The sequence below is a fragment of the Oryzias latipes genome, chromosome 24 (assembly GCF_053564925.1).
Source record: "Oryzias latipes strain Hd-rR chromosome 24, Olatipes_Hd-rR_3.1".
In the NCBI taxonomy this organism is placed as follows: Eukaryota; Metazoa; Chordata; class Actinopteri; order Beloniformes; family Adrianichthyidae; genus Oryzias; species Oryzias latipes.
The window spans coordinates 24989101-25014682 of record NC_136260.1 but is presented as its reverse complement, the minus strand read 5'-3'; the positions used below and the strand labels follow the sequence as shown (position 1 = coordinate 25014682).

Here is a 25582-nt window from a genome sequence, read left to right as displayed (position 1 = left end):
TTGTGAGTCAGAGGCCATTTGGCTATGACAAAATTCTAACAACCATCCAGACAAAGCCAGGCTGACTGGACATGAGATCCTAGGAAACCCAGGGCAATGACCGCTGTAATAATAATAATAATAATAAATTTTATTTCAAGCGCCTTTCAGGTCACCCAAGGTCGCTGTACAAGGTTAAAATAAGAAAAACAGAATAAAACGTCAATAAGAAATTATCAGAGTAAAACATGAGTAAACATAAAGACATAGTAAAAAATAATAAATAAAAACATTTAAGATAGATACATAAAAAATTATAGGATAGAAAAACAGACAAACAGACAAATGAGGTTGCGATAACTGAATGGATTAACTGTATGATTGTTTGAAGAGATGGGTCTTGAGTTTGGATTTGAATAGTGGCAGTGTGTCGGTGTTCCGTAAATCTGGAGGAAGAGAATTCCACAGCTGAGGGGCAGAGCGACTGAAAGCTCTGCCCCCCATGGTGGCAAAACGGGCAGGTGGGACATGGAGTTGGAGAGAGGAAGTGGAACGGAGAGATCGGGAGGGAATGGAAATGTGAAAAAGGTCAGAAATGTAGGGTGGAGCCAGGTCATGGAGTGCTTTGAAGGTTATGAGGAGAATCTTGAAACTAACCCTTTGTTTTATGGGAAGCCAGTGTAAGTTTTGGAGAACTGGTGTGATGTGGTGGGATAACGGGGTCCTGGTGATAATGCGGGCTGCAGAATTTTGAAGAAGCTGCAATTTTTTGAGTGTTTTATTGGGCAAACCAAACAGGAGGGAATTACAATAATCGATCCTAGAAGTGACAAGACTATGAACAAGTACAGCAGTTGTATGAGGTGTGAGAGAAGGGCGGAGACGAGATATATTGCGAAGATGAAAGTAAGCAGAACGGGTGATGTTATTAATATGAGATTGGAACGAAAGTGAGCTGTCGAGGATGACACCCAGACTCTTTACCTGGGGGGAGGGAAGAACAGAGAAGTCATTGACAGAGATGGAGAAGCTATTGGATTTGGAAATAGTGGATGGAGTGCCTACAAGGAGGACTTCAGTTTTGGAACTGTTGAGTTGCAGAAAATTTGAAGAGAACCAGGAATGGATTTCTTGCAGACAGAGGGTAAGGGAGGAAGGAGGAAGTGATGAGGAGGGTTTCGTAGAAATGTAGAGCTGGGTGTCGTCCGCATAGCAATGGAAATTAATGTTGTGTTTATGGAAGAGAGAACCAAGAGGGAGGATGTAAATGATGAAGAGAAGGGGACCTAGGACTGAGCCCTGGGGAATACCAGCAGAGAGTGTGAAGGTGTTTGACATATGAGGTTTAATATGGATAAATTGACTACGGTCTGATAAGTATGAAGAAAACCAGGACAGAGGGGTGTGAGAAATACCAATAGTTTGAAGTCTGTGAATAAGAATATTGTGGGAAATGGTGTCAAAAGCAGCAGTTAAATCAAGGAGAATTAGAATGGACAGTGAACCGGAGTCCGAACCTAAGAGGAGGTCGTTTGTGATTTTTAAAAGAGCTGTTTCTGTACTATGGAGTGGGCGGAAACCAGATTGAAAGTGTTCGTAGATGTTGTTACTGGAAAGATGAGCACGGAGCTGAAGAGCAACAGTTTTTTCAAGGATTTTGGAAATGAAAGGTAAATTAGAGATTGGGCGAAGATTATTAAAGTTATTTGGGTCAAGACCAGGTTTTTTCAAAACTGGAGTAATAGAGGCGACTTTTAGAGAATGTGGAACAATACCAGACATGAGAGAGGAGTGAATAATGTTGGTAATTGATGGGAGAAGAGAAAGGAGACAGGATTTAACGAGAGATGTAGGAATGGGATCCAGTTGGCAGGTGGAAGGTTTAGAGTTTGTAATAAGGTCAGAAATGGTTTGTACAGATGGAAGTGAAAATCTTGAAAAGGTTGTTAGAACCGAGGGAGGAGTGAAGATGTCCACTCCAGAGACTGCAGCTTGGCTTGTGAGCTGTTGATGAATTGTAGAGATCTTAGAAACAAAGAAGGACATTAAAGCGTTACAAAAGTCAGGTGAGGAGAGATGATTAGGGAGAGAATCAGGGGGTTTTGTTATATTAGATAGAAGTGAGTAGAGGGTCCTAGAGCTATGTCGGTTAGAGTGAATCAGGCCAGAGTAATAGGAAGTTTTAGCGGACGCTATAGAATCTTTATAGAGGATAATGTGGTTTTTGTACATGTCCTTATGAATTATGAGTCCAGTTTTATTTTGAAGTCTTTCCAGTTGTCTGCCTTTAGCTTTGAGCTGACGTAGTGCAGGTGTGAACCAAGGTGCAGAGCGGGTGAAGGAAACTGATCTTGTTTTGAGGGGTGCATGAGCATTAAGAAGTGACTGCAAGTCATTGTTATACTGCAAAACTAGTTCGTCAGGTGTGGCTTCAGGATTTACTCTGGGAAGGTTGATGATATCGGCTGAAAAATTAGCAGTGTTGATGGCTTGTATCTTACGGAATGATATGATGCGTGGAAGTTTGAGTTTGGATACTGTGAGGAGGAGATTAAAGGTGATGAGCTTATGGTCAGTGAATGGGAGTGTGTGAGGTTTGCAATCAGAGGGAGTAAGTCCAGAGCAGCACACTAAGTCTAGCGTGTGTCCTTTGCAGTGAGTGGGAAAGTGAATAAATTGCTGCAATCCAAGGCTATCTAAACAGGATAAAAAGTCTTTGGCAAGAGGATTATTACAGTTATCCATGTGGAAATTAAAATCACCAAGAGTAACAATGTTCTGAGATAGTGAAGTGAAATGGGTCAGGAGATACGAAAAGTCATTTAGAAAATCCTTGCTGATTTTGGGTGGACGGTAGACTGTAGCAACTATGGTGGGGGCAGGACCAGAAAGAAGTAATGCAGAATATTCAAATGAGCAGTAAGTAGGAGCAGAGACAGGAAGGACTTTCCAGGACTCACGATAGATCATCAGGACACCACCGCCTCGAGCATGTGTGCGCGGCTCACTGGTGTACACAAATCCAGGTGGAGTTGCCTCATTGAGTGCAGTGAAGTCCCCAGGTTGCTGCCAAGTCTCTGTGAGGCATAGAAAGTCCAGCTTTCGGTCAGCAATAATGTCCTGGACCAGCTGGCCTTTATTGGTGAGCGAGCGGATGTTGAGGAGACCAAGGATGACTGTAGTAGAGTTAGAGGAACAGAGAGGAACTGGAGTGGAGCGGGGGAGAGAGGAGAGCACACTGTGGTCAACGCCTCTGGCCGGTGCCTCTGGGAGGCAGTGAGTGTTTGTTTTTCTTCCAACATGTCCTTTCACAGAAGACCTGACTGTAATAATAGTCCTAATAGGATAAACTGGGGGGGCAGCAGGTCTTGGAACGGAAGCAGTAGTGATGGTTTGTTGGAGGATGTGGGAGGAAACCAAATCTAGTCAGTCACTTCTACAAACCGATGTCTGTACGGATGAAGAGGAGGTTCGGACAGGTGTGGGCACGATGGGGGCAGGTGAGGTCTGGACAGAGTGTCTGATGTTGGCCGCTAAAACATTGCTGCCCAGTGGACTGGGGTGAATCCCATCATTTTTATAGAATGAAGTTCTGTTCCAAAACAGGTTAAAATTGTCAATAAAAACGAACTGTACCACAGCCCAGCAGGCTTAGTTACAACAAGACTTTAAAATCAGTGTGACTTCATTAAGGGAAGAGTTCCATCTTAATTTTAAAAACAGAAAAACATCACATGGATCCATTTGTAGATCCATCTAATAACCAAATCTGCGGCTTTCATTGAGATTCACTGTCACAATTCCCATTCCCACATTTACCCACTGATGGTGGCAGAGCTGCCATGTCAGGCACTAACCAGACCACCAGGAACCATGTGGGGTTCAGTGTCTTTCAAGGCGGTATGAGAACCAAACCTGCAACTTCCTGATCAAATGTCTCTGGACCACAGCCAACCCAGGTTAAGAGCCATATGGGTCTAAAAATGGTAAGAATAGGTGACTGGGCACCTGGAAAAGGTAGGTTAATGCAGTTTTCCTTCTTGCTGGAGTCAGATGCCTGGACAGTAGCTTTGTGTAGAGTTGTGGCACCTACACAAGGTGGACAAAAGGTTTGGCTCTCATCACATAATATTCTCATCCAATCCTCATCCCGTAAGCTCACGCCTCGGTTCATCGATCCATACGTCATCGACAAAATCATCAATCCCTCCTGTGTCCGACTCCGTTTACCGGCTGCACTCAAGATACACCCTTCCTTCCATGTTTCCCAGATCAAACCTGTCCAAGAAAGCCCTCTTTGCCCGCCGTCCGCTTCCCCTCCACCCGCCCGTGTCATCAACGGCGGCCCGGCCTTCACTGTCAGCCGGGTGTTGGGTGTAAGGCGCCGGGGTCGGGGCTTTTCTTTCCTGGTGGACTGGGAGGGTTATGGCCCTGAAGAGCAGTTGTGGGTCTCCCGTTCCCTCATCCTCGATCCCTCTCTTATTGATGATTTCTATCGGGCCCATCCTGACAGACGTCCTGGACCGCCAGGAGGCGGTCGCTGAGGGGGGATACAGTCATGGTAGCTCCAGGAGCCTTCCCCCTCCCTTCTCTGCTCTTCCTCTCCAGATTGGACCCAGCTGTTGGCACTCTCCTCATCAGCCTCCCTGCTCCATATTAGATGGACCTTCACCAGCATTCATCGCCAGTTTGTTTTCCTCTACGGTGCAGTACTCAGTCTCATGATCTCACGTGATCATAATCTGAATCTAGATCCACTCTCGTTCATGTATTCACGTCTACCTCCTTGTCTACAGGATCTATGTCTGCCAAACTGGGTCCACCCTTCCACCTTCTGTCCAGTTATGCCTGAGCTCCTGCCCTCCAGTCAAGCCACAACTCCACGACTCAGCCTCACACCAAGACTCCTCGCTTCGTCTCCATACACTGGGACGCTACTCACCGATTGGTCCACACGCCATCTCCTTTGTCTCATCATCCCAAGTTACTCCGATACTCTTGTACAATAAATTCTTTATATTCCACTACAAGATTTACGTGATGTTTCCGGGTTCCAGCATCTGGGTCTGTTTTTTCACTCCCCGCTATCGTGACACTTGATTGAATAGACCAATGATTGGCAGGGTGATCTCAAGTTGATTCGTTTATCCCAGCTGCCTGCAGATGTTCAACAATTGGATATCTGACAATCTGGATTTCTTGTGCATCTGGCAGTGTCACCTCTGTCAACAGGTGGGCTGTTGAATCTTTGTGTAGAGACATAGCAGGCGGATCAGACCGAGAGACAAACGCAGTCAACCCAAGGCCCGAGCCCCAGATAAGGGACCTACCACCGCTCAGGAATCCTGAGCAAAACATCTCCTAACCCCAGACATGAACCCGGGCCACTCAAGAAACGCCCACAAAGTGCTCAAGGCAGACCACCAGCCGGCCCTGTAGAAACTCTAGCAGCAGCATTTTAAGCCAATAAGGTTTTAGAGAGTTTTAGGACAGCCTGATGGTAAAGGAAGGCAGCAGTCTAATCCATCGATTTCCTTAGCCCTTTCAGGGTCACAGGGCCGCCAGACTCTGACCTGGCTATTGTTGGGAAAAAGCGGGGTTCCTCCTGGACAGGTCACAGAGCCATCAACTCCTAAAGTAAAAGATGCATGAACTGATTTCTGATTAATTCTGACAAAAGGACAATCTCCACTTTGGAAATTGTTTGGAGAGGAGAGAAGGACAACCTGGAAACATGATTTCTGGCAGAATTAAGAGCCAAGTCTTCATCAAAGACCACTCTGGGATATCTCATACAGAGACAGAATTAATGCCATTTGGTCAGAGCAGTACAAAGAGGGTTTATTGTAAAATTTAAAATAATTGACAGAAATTACAACAGAATCGTAACACATGTGCCCAAAAAGTCTCTGAGTCTTTAACAAATCTGAGAAAGTCAAATATGAGCATCTGTTCTGGCTGCATTCCTGCAGGTTAAACTGCAGCTGACTATGCGTCTCAGATGAGGAAATGATCTGGCAGATTTTCTGTCGCATCACTTCTTCATCACTTTATCTTATCACACCTCTGGCTGTTTCCTCTTGACGAGTCAGAACTTTGAATGCATTATTCAGACATGGAATGGAAAAGAGCCTTTGAGCCCTCTCACTTAAACTTTACCTTTAATGAAATTAAAAACACACATGTATGCATTCACAGATGCTTCATAAAAGGCTAAGAGTCGCACAATTTGTTGTTTAAAGCTGAACAATAATCCATGTCAATCAAAAATGAGCTTTTTTAGCAGACTGTGATCAAATATGATTTCACTTCTGAATGTTAGGATCTGATCTTTTAAGTCTTTTAATCTGTCAGAGGAAGAGGTTTCAGAGTAATTCAGGATTCTCTTTCATGACATGTTACTTCTTCCCACATTAAGACCTTCACATACAGCGGTGGATGGTTTTGAATAGGTGCAGACATACAACTATCTAGCCTGTAAACATGGGAAGTGTAGAAATGAAGAATCTTCTCAGAAGAAATCATCGGAACCTAAGAACGTTCTAAAAAAAGTTATTTTTGATGTTCTGCTTTGACACTGCAGCCAACCCGCCTTACGCGTCATCTGTGTTGTGCAGATTAAGTATGGTGAGTGAATCAGCCTCTTTTACCACAGATCCACAACAGACGAGCTCTTTCACAATCATTTGTGCAAGAAAATGTTTTGAAATGAAGCCTGAGAATTAGAAAAGTAACATAAAGTGTGAGCATTTAGGACAAAAGCAGCATCAGCGGCTACTATTTCCAAACTGGATAGATGTGTCAGAGGTTTCTAATGTCTTCATGGGGTTTTGTTCTACCTGTACCTGTTCCGATTTCTGTACGCGGATCTAGACAACCTCTTTCCACCTTCAAAAATGAGCTCCGTTTATGAAACGGTGTGAAAAACAAAGGGGTCTAGATTGTTTGGACAGCAGCCAAGATGGAAACAGTCCTGAATTAAAGAATAGAGGGACAGAAAACGGCAGAGGAACCGAAAACATCAGACCACAAAAGACTGATTAAAAAAGAAGGGGACTTGCAGAAGTTGCTGTAAACCCACGTAACAAACATCTAAAACTGTTACGCTCATGAGCAACTGATCAGTGGTGACAGCCTGGATCAGACGTGTCTGATACCTAAAGGAGAAATGCTGCAGTTGCTTTAGGAACATTTCTGTCAGGTTGGGGGGCTGTGGTAGCGTGGAGGACCCAAAATACAAAGACGGCAGCACACAGTTCCAGGCCAAGGGGATTATTCAATCAACAAGAGGCGCTGCAGAGCAGGAACAAAAAACTAAACTTACAGAGACCAAAACATGAATACATGGCAGGAGGGAAGCGACGATAAAGACGTTACGGACATTACATGAGAGACATTAAGACATAAGAGACGTTACGACGTTAGTGACGTTAATGGACCAGCACAAGAGGAAGGGAGAGACTAGACTTAAATACAGACAGGGCAGACAAGACACAGGTGAACAAGATTAGGACAGATAGGGACAAGGAAGTAAAACTCAGGAACATGACAAAACAGAACAGCTTTCAAAATAAAACAGGAAACAGAACCAAACATGACAGAACAAGAAATAAAGCAAAAACCAAGACAAAAGAAACCCAAACCATGACAGTACCCCCCCTCAAAGAACCGCACCGAGGTTCCAAAAGTCAACCAAGGGGCAGGGGGCCCCGAGGATTAACTTTTTTTTTTTTTTTTTTTTTTTTTCCTAACTTGTCCTGTCCAACAGCTGGGCAGACAGACGAGAGCTGAGGGCCTCTTGTGTTGGACATATTTTGCTTTAACAAGAGGGGTTATTAATCTTCTGACAAACCAAAGGTATGTCTGAATAAACCCCTTTTGTAATTAAGGCCAAACTTTATTAATTTCAATCATGTCTGAAAATCTTTGGTGTTGGACCGGACGGAAAAGGAAAGAGGGGAAGAAGAGAGAGGGACGCTAGAGAGAGGGGGGGGTAGGGGGTGATAATAGGAGGGGAAGGGGGATAAGACCATGAAGCAGCATACAGCAACAAGTTTACTGGTTGTTAATCATTATGGTAAGGTTCAAATGCAGTACAAAAAGGGCGGGGCCTGTCCACACACACACTCAAATGTTATAAACACACCTGCTAGCTGCAAAAATGTCCACCTGTCGACATGTACACAAAACAGATAGTGTTCACACGCATACTTATGCCTGATAACCAACTAGTGTGAAATATTTCAGTCATTCAGTCATGCAAGCTATTAGTGCAAAGGTGAGCTAACACCAGTGCTCAGGTGAGGTTTTATGTTCTTCTAAAATGGATGGTGGAACGTGAAAAGAAGGAGGGAGAGTGCCCAGCCATCCCCACCCCAAGACCTCCCCCTCCCCCGAGGATTAACTTTGACGAGCAACAGAGTCCAGAGGATGGCCGCGCTGTCCGGTGAGGCAGGTCCGGAGGACGGCCGGGGGGCTGCGCTGTCCGGCGTGGCAGGTCTGGGGGACGGCCGCGCTGTCCGGCGTGGCAGGTCCGGGGGACGGCCGGGGGCCGCACTGTCCGGCCTGGCAGGTCCGGGGGACGGGCGGGGGGCCGCGCTGTCCGGTGTGGCAGGTCCGGGGGACGGCCGGGGGGCCGCACTGTCCGGCGTGGCAGACGAGGCGGGTCTGGCATAAAGTCTGGGGCGAGCGTGGCTAAGACTGAGTTCTGCCAGCAATTGGCTGGCGGGTCAGGCTTAACGTCGGCCGGCGCGTAAGGCTTAACGTCAGCCAGCGGGTCAGGCATGGAGTCGGCCGGCGGGTCAGGCATGGAGTCAGGGTAAGGCATGGAGTCGATCGAGGGGTCAGGCATGGAGTCATGGTCAGGCATGGAGTCATGGTCAGGCATGGAGTCGACCGAGGGGTCAGGCATGGAGTCATGGTCAGGCATGGAGTCATGGTCATGCATGGAGTCATGGTCAGGCATGGAGTCGACCGAGGGGACAGGCATGGAGTCATGGTCACGCATGGAGTCATGGTCAGGCATGGAGTCGACTGAGGGGTCTGGCATAGAGTCAGCCAGCGGGTCAGGCATGGAGTCAGGGACTGGCATGGCAAAGTCAGACCGGGGTGCGTTGGGGATCACCACCGGAACAGGAAGGGGCTGGGGTGCATCCGGGACCACCACTGGAACAGGGTGTGGTGCATCCGGGACCGCCACCGGAACAGGAAGGGGCTGGGGTGCATCTGGGACCACCACTGAAACAGGGTGTGGCGCGTCCGGGACCACCACCGGAACAGGAAAGGGCTGGGATGCATCCAGGACCACCACTGGAACTGGTTGTGGTGCATCCGGGACCACCACTGAAACAGGGGGTGGTGCGTCCAGGACCACCTCCAGAACAAAAACGGGACGTTGAAGGTGGCGGCGACGACGATGACCCCCCCTCATGGCAAGACGACTCCCCACCATGGCAGGAGCAAAGAACTTGGCCTGGTCAAAGTCCCAGTAAAACCTGGTCCGTTTTCCTTCCAAGCAGTACGCCTCCAGAAGCTGCATGTCCCTCTCTGCTGGGTCCAGGAAGAAATATGGCTGGTCCATTCTTTCAGGTTGGGGGGCTGTGGTAGCGTGGAGGACCCAAAATACAGAGACAGGAGCACACAGTTCCAGGCCAAGGGGATTATTCAATCAACAAGAGGCGCTGCAGAGCAGGAGCACAAAACTAAACTTACAGAGACCAAAACATGAATACATGGCAGGAGGGAAGCGACGATAAAGACGTTACGGACATTACATGAGAGACATTAAGACATAAGAGACGTTACGACGTTAGTGACGTTAATGGACCAGCACAAGAGGAAGGGAGAGACTAGACTTAAATACAGACAGGGCAGACAAGACACAGGTGAACAAGATCAGGACACATAGGGACAAGGAAGTAAAACTCAGGAACATGACAAAACAGAACAGCTTTCAAAATAAAACAGGAAACAGAACCAAACATGACAGAACAAGAAATAAAGCAAAAACCAAGACAAAAGAAACCCAAACCATGACAATTTCATCTTCAGGTTAGCTTTAGCTCTGCTGTTTGTCCAGAACAGGCTGGAGAGGATGGTCTGGGATGGGATGGATAAGATCTTCAGTGACCTCCTCTTCATCACTGCTTCAAATGATTCCAGTTTGCAGCCATTGACAAAACACGCCTTCCTGATCCACGTCTTCAGTCTGTTGGTGTCACTGACTGCAGTGCTGCCCCCCCCCCCCCCCCCCCCCCCCCCCGCAGACCACAGAGGAGAACGAGGTGCTGGCTCCCACAGACTGCTAGAAGATCTCCAGCATCTTGCTGCACATATTAAAGCAGCGTTTCACAACCTTTATTGCACCACGGACCGGTTTAATGTTTGGCAAAATTCTCACTTACCGGTATGTTACATGTATGTTATATGTGGTGGACAGACGCTGCAGCAACGCTACAATAGAGGCAGAGACACGTGATAAAATGTACTCTGCACTTTTATTTTGACACGCTAAACTTTGTACATGGCACAGGTGTCATTCATCATCCTCTCCCCTTCCCACACTCATGGTGCTAAAAAGACGTAAACACAACAGGAAGAAATAACTAAAGCTGAAACAACACAACTGCCAGATGAAAGGACCCGTAGGCAAAAAGAAACACCCGTGATCAACCCTATTCTGACCAAAGCAGGCAAAGGGGATTGGTTTAATTCCCTGTGATGCCAGCTCCCACAGTAACCCCTGCAGCCTGTGGAACTCCGGCGGCAGACCAAACGTGCACGTGACGACACTAAAACACTACAACTACACTACTACAAAATAATATGACCTGCATGAAAACTGTGGTATTTTCTAAACATAACAATAAACAGGAATTATGACATGAGCAAAGTCCTCTCTGCCCTCCACACACCCTGGTCTGTTATGATCAGAACACGAGACGGACCCAGATGCTGAAACCCGGAAGAAGGGGACAGATAAGTGGTTGGTAAGTAGAAAAGTTTTTTTTTTTGCTGGTCCAGGAAGTGTTGTGGATAAGCGTGGCTGGCGACGCTGGAGGGGCTTAGTCCGGGACAGGAGCGGAGATCCTGGCGAGGTTCTGTGGCCAACCTGAATGGTGTTCAGAAGCGAGGCTGGAGGTCTCGACGAGTGGCGTGGCGAGTGGCGGGGCTGGAGTTCTTGAGGAGCACGGAGGCTGAGACTCTTGAAGGTCGGAGACGTCAGCGTGAGTAGAGAGAAAGCTGCTGCTCGAGGCGGTGTCAGACTCAGGTGACTATCTTGGCATGAGAGGAAAACCTGTGGCACAAAAACAAGGCAGGATTAGCGAGAGGTACAAGGCAAGGGGGCCAGACGTAGAGCTCAGGGAGACTAGGCACCATCAGGGTTAACGAACTGGCAATGAATGCTGGAGCTGGGTCTCCTTATGAAGAGCAGGTCGCTGATGAGGTGAGTCGTCACAGCTGGTGAGTCTGGAGTAGAGCATAGCTGGGAGGGTAGGAGCACTGACAGAGGCACCATGACATGGTCGCTATTATTATAACATTTAAAAATGCATTCAAAATCTGACTCACCACAGTGCTGAATGGTTGGAGGGAATCTCCCGTTGTGATAAATCCGTATTATAAGTAGGACTCCTGATACTGTCTATTAAATGTAGCTTTCTTTTTTTGGAAATGGAAGGCTCCTCTTCTGTCTCCTGGCTGGGCCTTTTCCACTTGGCAAAGAAACCTTCCAAAGACGTTTGTTTTTATTCATTTTGCTAGTTCCTGGGTTTTATTTTAGCGGTATCCTATCACGTGACCCAGAAGAGCGCCTTGGCCTCCGTCAAGAGGAACTTCCTTCTGTGACTCTATAAATCTTAGCCAGTTGATTAGTCAGCCAACGAGGCCAAATACTAAATGTCCTGAAAAGTCTACTTTGATTGATTTAATTTTAACCAATGCTCCACACAAATTTTCATATGCGGGTGTTTTCTGTAATGATTTGAGTGATCATTGTGTTGTTGCAGCATGCAGAGGCGCAAAAATCCCCAAATGTAAACCACGCATCGCCCTTAGGAGAAATTTCAAGAAATTTAATGAACAAGCCTATCTTCATGATTTATCCTTGGTTAACTGGGAGCGCATAGGCCTAACGCCCAATGTTGAGTTAGCTTGGTCATTTTTTAACCCTTGTGCTATCTTAGATGACCCCCCCCTTGCATTGACGTGTTCTTCCTATCATGTTTATATATAATCTTTTCAAAGTTTCCCTTAACCCTTATTCATCCTAGGCACTTTAACGTTGGGAGTGGGGTCATCAAGACCCACTAGACAGTGCTCTGAACCTTTTTTCTTCAATGATTTGTGATCTTCACTGGTGTCCATGGATTATATGAAATCTTTCCACCTTTATCCACCTTTGTCATGGTAGGGACAACACGTCAATGGAAGGGGGGGGGGGGTCATAGGATAGCAGAAGGGTTAAGGAGGGATATTGGTCTCAAATTATCAATAAGTCTGGCGTCTTTCCCAGGTTTAGGAATCAGGGTGATGACGCCCTGCTTCATGGTGGTTGGAAGGATCATTCCTTTACGACCAACAGAAACTGCTCTTTCAAGTGTTCCTAAATGTCTGTAAAAGTTCATGGTAGTCCATCAGATCCTGGAGATTTATCTACAGCTAAACTTCTCATGGCTTTTTCTGCTTCTTCCATAGTGATTTCTGCTTCACATCATTTTTTCATCCACTTTAGGAACCAAATCCTTGATGTGATTAAAAAAGCAATCAGCATCCTGAAATGAATAAGAGGAAGAGTACAACCCACTGGAAAACTGGAACATTTCTCTCTTAATTTCCTCCGTGTTTGTACTTTCCCTGCCGTTAATCTGTTAACAGCATTCTTCTCTTGACCCTTTTTTCCAGTCTGCAGCGGTGAGCTGAACTTTTCTCTCCCTCTGCAACCCATTTAGCTCTGGATCTAATAAAATTACCTTTGGCTTTAGAGATGTTCATATTATCCAGTGAGGTTTCCAGGAATGCCAGTCTCTGTTTCTCACCTCCCTCAATAGAGATTTACAACAAACAGAGTTCATTTATCTGATCATTTCCATTTCTTTTACCATCTCTGCTCAATCTTTATTTATTGAAATCTGTCTTGCTTTGAATTTGAAAAACTCCCATTTCTCCCTCTGAGTGGTGAACTGTCTGTCGTTAGTTATCCTCAAGATTTCGTTTATAATCGCCTGAGAATAAACTTCATCCTCTAATAGACTAGAGCTGAACTTCCAGTAACCTTTGTTTGTTAGGATCATTGAATAATGAGCTAAATCATAGAATGGTCTGTTAATGGTGCAGCGGAAATATTAGCTATTGAGGTAAAATTTTGTTGATTTTCATTTGTCAACCAATAATCCAACCTAGATTTAGCAAATCCGTCCAGTTTAAACCAGGTGAATGCTTGGGCATCAGGATTATCATCACAAACATTGAAATCTCTACATAAATGAAGAAGAAGAACTGGATTATAATGATGGTTTAGAAACGCTGAAGGAAATCTGTCAAGGTATTCATCTTCCACCCTATTAAAATCACCTCCAATGATGAGATCACTGTTAGGATATCTTTGGTTTAGTTCTTTAACAGAGTTTGTCTGAAAACAGGATTTTGTTTTGTCCCGCAGAGTTATATTCATATACATTTCCCAGAATAACAAATTTAGCAAATTAACCAGTTACCAGAACCATCTCTTTTTGTTACTAAAAGCTTTGCAGAAAAATGATTCAGTAATATAGCGCCCCCTGCTGACCAGTTGGTGCCATGAGAAAATGGATTTGATCTCCCCTGATTGGACCAAATCTTTCCGTCATTCTCATTGGAGTGAGTTTCTGTAAACGACCACATTGAACTTTTTGGCTTTTGCAAAACAAAAAAAGTGATTTTTTCTTTTAACAGAATCCCTAATAGCCCTAATATTTAGTGAAATAAAAGACCACACAGAACTTAAAGACATAAATAAAACACAAAAGAAGATGTAAAAAATGAGAAAATTAAGGTTAGCCACGCCCCCTTAACTATTTACTAGATATGAAACTGAGAATTTGAAAATTAGATGGTGAGTTTCACTAAAATGTTTCACTGGAAAACAATAGAAATTGTTATTAAAAATTATAGAAGCACAGTGATTAAGACCTTTTACATCTTAGAAAAAATACTTTTTGTTAATAAAAAGGGTAAAATACTTAACTTAGATTTGCTTTATTATGTAAACAAAGTGACTTTATTGTTAACCTTAGAATAACTAGAGTAAAAAAACATTTCTATAAAACACTATGAACTCAATAACGCCCAATAGGTCTGTCACCTCCTTGTAAACATTTCCCTCCACGGTGACTCTAGTCCCGTTGATGGATCCCACATGGCCCCTGTAATAAACGTTCTTGCCTTCTGCTCAGGCCCGCTCCATCTTGGGCGAGACGGCCGCTCGAGCTTCTCGGTCTGCTTTACTGAAGTCCTCCTTGAAGCGGATCCCCAGGTCTTTGCAGGTCTGCAGTTCTTGGTGATCTTCCAGAAAGCATCTCTATGGCGCCTCGTGGCAAACTGCAGGATCACCTGGCGATGTCTTCCTTCCTCCTCCTCCCCAGTCGATGAACCGTGTCCACCGTCGTGTCCATCACGTCTGCCCGCTGCGGTGCGATTTTGGACAAGATTCCAACCACATGTTCTCTGATGTTCTCGTCATCTTTTTCTTTCAGATCATGAATTTTCAAGTTCCATCTTCATTTGTATTTTTCCAGATCAACAACCTTTTCCTTCAGTTCTTGGTTCTCCTTCACAATCCATGGGATTTCTCTTTCCTTTGTTGCGATCTTTGTCTTGCAGTCTTTTTTTTTTCAGCCACGTTCATCTCAACCAGACGAAAGATGTTTGCCACCATTATTGTGTTTTCACACAGCTGACTTCCAAAGTCTTCTATTTTGGATGTTAGTCTTTCGATTGCAGCCAAAACAGCATCATCAGATCTGGAAGTTAACTCCTGTCCCGCTTTTACCTTCAAAGGTGGTCCCGTAGATTTTGTGGGAGTTGTTTTCTTTTCATGCTGGAAGCGACGTCCATCTGAGAATAGTCATGCTCGCACATGTCCGACGGCGGCATTGCAGTTTGCTTCAGACTTGTTTTCTTTGACGCCATTTGAGCAAAAAGATAAAATCACCAAGATCTTTCTTCCAAACAAAGACACAGTCAACGCGTAACTGTTTTCCAGTCAAACCGTTCTCTCTCCGTTTTCAAATTCTGGCAATTACCGTGCAAATCGGGGCCAAAGGTGAGAGCTTTGCGAGACGTCCGCTCAGTCCGCCATCCCAGCCGGAACCCCAGCAGCTGTGGGAGTCCCAGCTAGACGCTGGTTTCCTGGTTTGGCCTTGCTGAGTGATCTTGACATGTGGACCCTTTTACTAAAGTTCTCAACTATTTGAGTTTGCAACATTTTAAATTGTATTTATATTAACAGGTGGTGGAATGAGTTCTGACCCTGGGGCATCAGAGGTAATGAGGATTCATACCTGCAGATCGTTCCCGACATTCCACAAAGCGTTCGTATCGCCAGAAGAGCGTTCAACTCCGTGTGCGCGCACCTCATCGAGAGGAATATACGCTTCCAGATGGCTTATCCAGCAACATTGTCCTTCACAATCAACGGAACTAAAAAGACTTTCAGAGACTCGAAAGAGGCTGAACTATTTCTAAAAATTGCCCACAAATGAGGTACTGTACTCCTACTCCAACCTCAATAATAATCTGGTGAGTAAACATCGCAGTCATCAATGACTAATGTTTGTTAAGGGTATTGAATGAATTGCAGTCCTCGGGAGACAGAAATTTGACTTGAGTTTACTTTAATGACTATGGTAATCTTTATGTTTCTTAAATTTTTTTTACTTATTTTTTGTTTACTATGTTTGTTTGGTGCGGGAATTTGGGAAAGTGTCTACACAGAGTCTTCTACTTGCAATCTGGACATCATGTTTTCCTCAAACTGTATGGGGTTGATAAAAGTAAATTGTAGTCTTGAAGAAGACTATTTTGAACATCACTATCTAGGTGCAAAACTGGGAAATTTAAACTGTGAATATTATAATCCAGAGGATTTAATAAAAATTAACAGTAGCTTTACCTTCTCCTCCTTGCATCTAAATATACGCAGTATTAAAAAACACCATGATGACCTACTTTCACTGCTGGCAACAATAGGTCACAATTTTGACATAATACGCTGCAGTGAAACCTGGATTAATGAAGATGCATATTTAGATCTTTACAACTTAGATGGATATACACTGTTTTGCAAAAATAGAGCTGGTAAACCTGGTGGAGGAGTTTGTCTGTATGTGAGCTCCTCATATTCAGTAAGGGAACGAACAGACATTATACTGGATGATGGTTTTTCTGACTCAATATTTCTAGAACTAAAACATAATAATGCAAAAAGTATTGTTATTGGAGTAATATATCGCCCACCAGACTCTGATTATGACATATTTAGAGACAAACTTGAAAACATTCTTCTTCACATAAACCAAACGAACATAAATTGTCTTATTATGGGTGATTTAAATATAGATCTATCCAAGGACAATAAAACCAATAATGACTTTATTAATACTCTTTTCTCCTCATCCTTTTTCCCAAAAATCAATAAGTACACCAGAGTTACGGAAAAAAGCAAATCCATTTTGGACAACATGATAACTAATACAGTAAATATTGAATATAAATCAGGGGTTGTATACTCAGACATTACAGACCATTATCCTATTGCATGCTATATGAAACTAAATAAAAAACCGTCAATCCCACGTACAAGGAGAAAAGTGAAAGTTGTAAACACTCAAACCTTAGCAAACCTAATCAGTCACCTTCAGACCAAAAGGTGGGACGCAGTATTCAACACCACAGATCCAGAATCTGCATATAATTCATTAATTGAAGAATTAACTGACTCAATTAGTATAACAATCCCAGAAAAAACAATTAGACAAAAAGACATAAAAGTAAAACCTTGGATAACCAAGGGAATACTAAATTCTATCAAACAAAAGAATAAATTGTACAAAAAGTATATAAAAAAACCAAATACCCAAAATAAATCAACTTACATAAAATATAAAAACAATCTAATAAAACTATTACGAATAAGCAAACAAAATCATTTCACTACACAACTGAAGGTTGCATCTGGAGATCAAAAAAAGTCTTGGAGGGTGTTAAATGACATTCTCAGCCGCAGAACAAAAACTACAGTCATCCCCGATGCCTTAGAACAATGTCAAACAAACAATCTCAGTTTACCCGATATTTTTAACAATTATTTCTGTTCAGTTGGGAAAAGTCTCTCTCAAAACATTCATCCACCAGGTGGTGCAAATTACAATGCTTATCTTCAGGGAAATTACCCAAATTCATTCTTTCTAAAACCAACCTGTAAAACAGAAGTGGTGAATATTATAAACAAGCTAAGATCGTCCTACACAGTTGGTGCTGATAACATAAGTAGTAACATCATCAAAGCCATAGTAAATGAAATTGCAGAACCTCTCGCTTACACCATTAATCTTTCTTTAACACATGGCAAAGTCCCAAAAATTACTAAAATAGCTCAAATAATACCCATATATAAGTCTGGGGACAAAAATGATACTAAAAATTACAGACCCATATCAATACTGCCAACTCTTTCCAAAGTATTTGAGCGAGTTGTGTACTCAAGATTATCAGACTATTTTGTAAAACACAATGTATTAGTGCCACAACAATATGGCTTTAGGAAAAACAGCACCACGGGTATGGCTATCTTAGATCTTGTAGAAAAAATCAATGACGCCTTTGAAAGAGGTGAATATGGTATTGGGGTTTTTCTGGATCTTTCTAAGGCATTTGACACTATAGATCATGAAATCTTACTCAGCAAATTAAGGCATTACGGGGTCAGGGGATTAGCGCTCCAGTGGTTCAGGAGTTATATCTGTGGAAGAGAGCAATATGTAAAGGTTAATGAACTAAAATCACAAAAACTCAACATTCAAACGGGTGTACCACAAGGATCCATATTGGGACCACTTCTTTTCATAATTTATATAAATGATTTTGTTTTCTGTTCTGGAGCCATCCACAAAATACTTTTTGCAGACGATACTAGTTTATTCATGTCACATAGAAATATCGACTTATTGGAAAAACTCTTAAATGAACAACTAGTAAAAGTAGATACTTGGTTCAAATGCAATAAATTGTCATTAAACACGAGCAAAACTTTTTTTATCATATTCCACACATCCAGACACAAATCCACCTACAGGAAATTGAACATAAATATAGATGGGCAATCTCTTCAACAGGTGGACTCGATCAAATTTCTTGGAATCCACATAGATCAATTATAAATTTTAAAAAACACATAGATGAACTAGTTAAAAAATTATCCAAACTTGTTGGTTTATTCTATAAGATTCGGCACATCCTCCCATCAGATGCATTGCTAACATTGTACAGATCCCTGTTTGAGCCCCACCTGAATTACTGTAACATCATATGGAATAACACATATTCTACCTACACGGCAAAACTCCTGATTACACAAAAGAAAGCAATAAGAGCAATCCTGGTCCACGCCAAATTCCCCAACGGATCCACTCTTCCACAGATACAGCCTCCTTAAGTTACCGGAACTCAACACGTATCATAATGCATGCACAATGTACAGTGTTGTTAATAAATTAAATAGTCGTTTGTGTGACCTCATACCACTTTTTTTGCCCTCTTATCACCATGACACCAGGGGAAAGCATATGCTAAAAGGCAAAAACAGAAAATTAAAATGTACAAGCTTCTCTGTCTGTATTAGAGGTCCACAAACTTGGAATATTTTAGAAAATGACGTTAAACAGTCTGCAACAATGTACATGTTTAAAAGGGAACTGAAATTGTTATTATTGTCAACATACTGTGAAAATGCTGCTCCAACCGAAACCATCTATTAACGTGTTTGTGATTTCTTTCTGTCTGTTGACACTTATATGGCCACACGCCAGAGTTTATGTTGTTCAAATTCATTGTCCCTATTGTCTAACACTTTCCACTATATTACCATCATTTCTCGCATTCTATTAGTATATTTTATTTATGAAATTATTTTCTTTTCTTTTCTTTTCCTTCCGCCACTTATCTTTTGTATTTTTATGCTTGTCTAAAATGCTGGACCCCTAATAATAAGCAGCTGCTTCTGGGATGTCCATTTTTTCCACATTCTGTATTGTGAGATTTGTTGCTTTCGACGCATTGTGGAAAAATAAAAATAAAATAAATAAAAATAAAATAAAATAACACGAGGGTTTGTAAACATAATGGTTGTCCCAGGGAGAACTAACTTATTTGTCTTTTTTTTCCAGCAGAGTTGCTGCTGCTGTTTTGATTTTAGTGTTTTTAAGTCATTGTTTTTAATGTTTTAATCAAGCTTGACACCCTTGTTTTTGTCCATTTTAAACTGTCTTTTGTACCCATTTTAGTCTCTTGGTGGTTGGACCTGGCTGGAGGTGGCTGCCTCTTCCCTTCCTCCTTACGGTAGCTGGTGGGTGCCACATAGTAGCATTGTGTAAGGGGGACCCCCTGTTTCGGCCTACAAGTAGTGGTGTCCTGCTCAGGTGCAACTCTTCTGTTTTGTGTTTTCTTTTAATCACTATTGGCCTTGTGGTGTGTTTGTGTGTGTTGGGGCCCTGAGCAGGTACTCCTGGTGAAGGTTTGGGTTGGAGACCTCCCTTGGTGTTATTAGTGGCTACCCACCAGTGCAGTGGGAATGAGGAGATCCTGGAGGCAGCCGCCCTCAGTGTTGGAGCGCGGTCCAACTGTCGAGTATATTGTAACCTTCTCTTTTATGGAACTTGTGTCAAGTTTTGAGTTGTATAATTAAAGGCTGCCAGACTGCCCCCTTCCTTCTCAAGTATATATTGGCTCATGGGAAGTGGGAGTTTTGGGGTGAAAACCTTAAGTGAGAGGGCTGGAAGCATAAGTGACATCCATGCTGTTTGGGCTGTTTGTGTGCTGGAATAAATGGGCTTGTTGCTCAAAAGGAGACATTGACTCTCTTCTTGATTGTTGTTCTCTGACACTGTCTGGGGTCGTGCAGTGTATGGAGTACGGACAGTTCTTCAATGAAGCCTACATGAGCAGGTTGGCTTATTTGCTACCCCACTAAAGTGATGGTCTGGCTGGATCATTACAATATAATTATTTTCATTTTTTTTACATCTTGAAAATAAATGAATTAAATAATACAGTTGTGTATTTTCACTGAGAATACTTTTACCTGAATATTTATTGATAGGGATTTTCGAAATATTTTAATATTGTAGAAAAAGAACAGAACCTTCCATGGTCACTCCAGGAAGGAGTGCGTGCTCTCATGGCAGCAGGGGGCGCTGACACGCACTTTGACTTCTTATCCAGTTTGCTGCGGCCGTCACGTGACAATGTTCGAGTATATCAATCCAAATGTGGACCCGTCCGAACCTCAGAGCTGCTGTCCGCGTTAGTTGAGCGTCGCAGGAGGACGTCAGGGGGAGCGCTGGCTGAGGTGTGTAGGCTGTGATTGAACGTGCGTGTGCTTCACTTTACATGATGTGATCTGACTGCACGCGGCGTGCACGCGCTTGAGTTTGTGTTTAGATTTTTTTTAACAGGGTTGAGGTCTGACTAAAGCCATTCTGAGTCTTAAGACTGCTTTTATTTACTGTCATCGCGGGCTTTTATTATGAAACTGGAAAATTTCCGCCTCAAATCTGTATCATAAAGCCCACGCGCTCGGACGCGCGAGCTCCAACCCATCACCGCTAAGTTGGAGACGTCTTTATCAGTAGTCATTTGTTCATCAAGAGTTAAGTCTCTATCTACTGTAGCACTTCCCCGGATGACTGTCAACGTTCACGCGCGACACGCGCACACTCCTGATGGAGAGGCAGGTTTCCTAGCAGCTGCACAGTTATGTGCCCCCCCCCCTCACCCTTTTTTAATGAAAAGTCTGCTGAAGGTTTATGAAGCCCTTTCTCAGACAGCCCCCCCCACCCCTGAGAACATCTTATTTACCCCCACCCCCAGTACACGGATTATTTGCCCCCCCCCCTCCCTTCTTCAGGCCAGAGAACATCTGCAGCAGAAACTTTCATAACTGAGTTTGACTTCTGTGCATGTGTGTGTCCGTGTTAGCATGCATGTGAGCGTGCATGTGAGCATGACTCCAACCTAGGTCCATGTCTTCAGACTGTGTGGGTTTGAGATACAGATTTCTGGTCATTTTCCTTAAAAGTCCGCTGCTCCACAGCAGCTTCAGGAGATTTGCTTCAGAGCTGCTATTGGAACCAAGCAGAGTCCGACTACTCCGGTTGGGCTCAGCTGGTTCTGGATGGAAAATGTTGGATTCTCTGGGAAATCTGGACACCTGCAGAATGGCAGCCGTGTGCTCATCTGAACCGCAGAACTTCAATGACCTGCTGGCAGTTGGAGGCTCATGTGGCTGTGCTCCTCTTTTAGGGTGGAGATGGAGAACAAAGCCATTTGCCTGAGGTCCCATGACGACAGAGACAACACCTCCATGTTTGAGGAACCGTACGAAGGAGGGAGCTTTTCCAAACTGAACTTGTACGATGAAGGTCAGACTTTGTTGTTTTTTAAAACCAAGTTAGCGAACAGGAAAATGTGCACAAAATTGACATACGCTTGAGAACATCGGTTCTGTGGATCATTGGGTCTCTGCACTGAAAAAAGGAATTTAAGCTTCTAAGAACTGTGATATAATTTTTAAATTTCATCGACAACAAAACAGAAAAAAATAGTGTGAATCTCAGGTGAGTAGCAAATGATTTTGATCTAAATTAGAGAAAGAAATGAGAGAAAATAAAAGGATTCTTGCTATCAGAAACACCCTAAAGCCTTAAGACATGTGCAGCATTACTATATTGCAGTGACGTGCGGTCAGGTGAGGCAAGTCAGGCACAGCCTCACCTGTCATAATCGTGATAAAATAGAAAAAGTTAACTTAAGTAAACATTATTTTCCACTGATCTGTGTTAAACATAAATTTTCAGTCAACTCAACACGTTTTCCAGATTCTGAGGTTAAAATCACTGAATTTGAGTGTTGTGATCACAGACGGAGCGGAAACTCCTGGTGAGGCTCTGAAGCGCCGTGCTGTGCATAATGTTAAGAGACGTGCGCTGAAAACACTGCTGTAGTACATGTGAATAATTTATACACAAGAAGAGTGATCTATCCATGTCTATAAAGGACATATTCTCTGTAGGACAAACATGTTCTTGTGTGTATTTTATGAGCTGTTAGCTGCTGTTGGATGAAAGTTGAAATATTTAGTTCTTTCATTGTAAATCTGACTCCAGACGAGTTGGTGCCTCACCAGCCATCAACCTCACCGCACACAACTGCTATATTGGAGCTTCTGGATGAGGTACAGGCTGATTGGGAACCATCATGTAATTAAAGCTGAACTTGCTTTTTTTCTATTTCCCATTTTGGTCTGATGTCACATTTCTACTGTGGGTTTCTCTCTGCTGCTCCCTGCCTGAACCCCATCATTGATCCCTTTTGAGGGTCTGGTTCATCCTACAGACAACAGAGTCTGACCAGCAGTTGTCCGAGCGCTGAAGCTCAACCCTTTATTGCCTGAATTTATTTCCAATGATGTAGAAGTACAGATTTTTTTCCTTTGAGTTGATGCTAAATGTCTGCAGGAGTCCTGGGCTAAATGATACATCATGGAATAGTTACATATGGCATGAAGGGGTTAAAGCTCCAGGCACAGAACAGTTTGTAGAAGAGCTTCTTGGGGAGGTTTCATTTGTTCCTGAAGTTTCCTCATGTTCATTCTCTGCAGCCATGAGTCACTGAGATTAGGATCTCTTCCACTGCACATTCACACTGTCATAGTCAGGCAAGCAGGTAAAACCCCAGATGCAGAAGGAACCAGGAGCAGACATGGAACAGAACACATGGAGACCGGTAGGGACGGCCTGTTTGACACGGATGCTCCGGCGCGTTTCAGGGCGTGTGTCAACTAGCGCAGATCACGTGGTGGATGACGTATGAAGCGCCAAATGCTTCGTTTGGTCGAACCACGGTTCAGATGTGACTTGTGTTTGAACAGTTGGGGGCGCTGTTCTCTAGAAATACAAAATGAATCCTGAACGTTTCCCAACCAGTTCTATTGTTTCCCCAAGATTGGAATTCATTGCACTTTAGCATGGCTCCTGGTAAAAAGCCGTACTGTGGCTCAGGATCGTTTCAACTCGGTTTCTTCTAATAAGACAAAACACTATGAACGTTATATGTGAAGGAAAAACTTGTACGGATATATGATGGCAAGGTGGTACTATAGTAGTAGAGATAGCTGGGTGGAGTCGTCTTGGTGACTGCATCCAGAGATCATGGGTTCAAGACTAGTGTTTTATACATTTTTCTTTTATTTTCTTTTTTTTGCTTTGCGTTTAGTTTCTTCATGTGATGTGTGTTTTGCTGTGTCAAGCACCTCTCAAAGAAAATGTCACACGTTGTTTTGTTTTATGTTTTTTCATCATCATTTCCACATTGAAGTGTTACAAGGAGCTTAGTTGAAGCAGATGATATACATCCAGTCCGCCACCAGATGCCGCTGTTCTGTGTGGTTTCAGAGCCCTGAATAATTGGTTCATTTTTCCGGCACAATTACATGAACCCCTAGGAAAGCTTCATGGGGCTTCTATTCCCATCCCTAGAGACCAGGTAAACAGGCTCAGAGAACTAAGGCAGGATGCATACAATCTGAAAAGTGCTGAGGATGGGCGGAGTCACATCCAGCCTGCACTGAAACCCTTGGAACAGAAACCTGAAAACCAAACATCAGATCATGACACACTTTTATTTATCGCCTGCAATTTCTAAATAAAAAAAAAGCTGAAGTCGGTGTGTGAAATTTTTCTCTAAACTCGCTTTTTTCTGTTCAGGCTTATGAGGTTGGCTACCCAGCTGCTGTCGAGTGATGGCGGGTTGACAGGTCACCTGTCCATATGACCACACAGATCCATGCAAACACACATTTATACCTAAGAGACCATTTACAATGAAGCCATGACTCCATGAATCCTGTCTTTGGACCGTGAGAGCAAGAACCAGAACGTGCAAGCTCCACACTGGAAGAACCCAGCTGGAATTTGAACCAGGACCTGCTAACCACTACTCCAGTGTGCCACCCCATCTTAGTACATATAAACGACCAATAAAATCATTCTGCCCTAAACAGGAATGTGCACACTCTGCTGTGTTCATCTTTTCCACTCTTCTTCTGGTTTCATTTCTGGTTTTTCGGTGCCAGGAACACGGCGAAGGACGGAGCGCTGCTGCAACCACCTGAACTCACTGTCTGCCATCAAGTACGCCGTCATCTGCCTCTACGTTCTGCTGCTTCTGTCCACGCTCGGACTCTGTCTGGCAGGTACGTGAGGGTGTCAGGACTCAAAAACAGTGAGCAGATGTGAGTGCATGAAAATGAACGTCAGATGATCCAGGCTACGGGTGGGCAAACTACGGCCCGCAGGCTGGATCCGGTCCGCCTCCATGTTTGGTCCGACCCACTGAACAATATCAGAGACCCATGTTTTGTTTTTTTTATCTGGCCACACGATCAAGACGTGACATTTTCTTCCCCCTTCCTGCAGTCTGATCTCCAACCGGAAACCCTCTAAAATCTGTCAAACACAACAGACGATAGTATTCTCTTTCTACGTCACAGTTCATCTTTCCCGGTTTATCTCATTCTTTAAGAGCGATGATGTGCTGTTTTAAACAGCACATCCTGTCCTGTGTCCTGATTGGCTGGAGACCCTGTCAATCAATCTCCTCCGTGTCTCCTGTACAGAAACGCGGAGCTCTTCAGGTCAGAAATCTGTGATCAGATCTTTGTTTTCATTCTAAGATCCTGGGTATAATTTCTATGAAGGTTTGAGAATTTAAATAAGAGAAAAGTGTGAAAATGTTCATGTCTGTGTGAGAAAAGTGTATTTATGCAGTGAGGAGTTTTACTGCCATAAACGTCTGTAATCATTCTCTGTGGATTTCACCATCATGGTTATTTTAGAACGTAACTCGTGCAATAAAAGAGGAACTCTGAACTGGTGAAAAGGTAACGCAGAAATATACATAGCTTCAGCAGAAGACATAGAAATGAGCTTTATTCATTATAACTGGATGAGAAACAGACGTGCAGGACACAGATGCTCAGTTTTAGTGCAAACTGTGAGACGTGTGACGCAGCCCTCAAAGTCTTTATTAGGATTATGACGGCAGAGGATCCACTAGTTATTGTTTGTTGTTGTTGTTGTTTTCTAATGTATCTGTATATTTTTCCAGAATTTTTGAAAATCATAGTGTTATCTGGTTTATTTCATAAATAATGTTATTTATTTTATTAAAAGGATCATGAATGAATGAAACTTTATTCAAATAGCACTTGACAACTCCTTGAAGGTACCAAAGAGTTTCACAATAAAAAATGATCTAAAATGGGAACAAAAGTTTTAAACTAAAAATTCTA

At 43.4% G+C, this 25582-nt stretch overlaps 1 protein-coding gene across 2 annotated transcripts in view; it reads left to right on the top strand.

Annotated features, from left to right (window-relative positions):
• Window positions 1–20426: 20426 nt before the first annotated feature.
• scara5 (scavenger receptor class A, member 5 (putative)) overlaps window positions 20427–25582 on the top strand; it is a 57597-nt gene continuing 52441 nt past the window's right edge. For both annotated transcript variants that reach the window (XM_023953075.2, XM_023953074.2), the window contains exons 1-3: window positions 20427–20581; window positions 21535–21653; window positions 24365–24484. In XM_023953075.2, coding sequence (XP_023808843.1) covers window positions 21542–21653; window positions 24365–24484 — 232 coding nt within the window. In that variant the 5' untranslated portion in view covers window positions 20427–20581; window positions 21535–21541. The remainder of the gene's footprint in view (window positions 20582–21534; window positions 21654–24364; window positions 24485–25582) is intronic.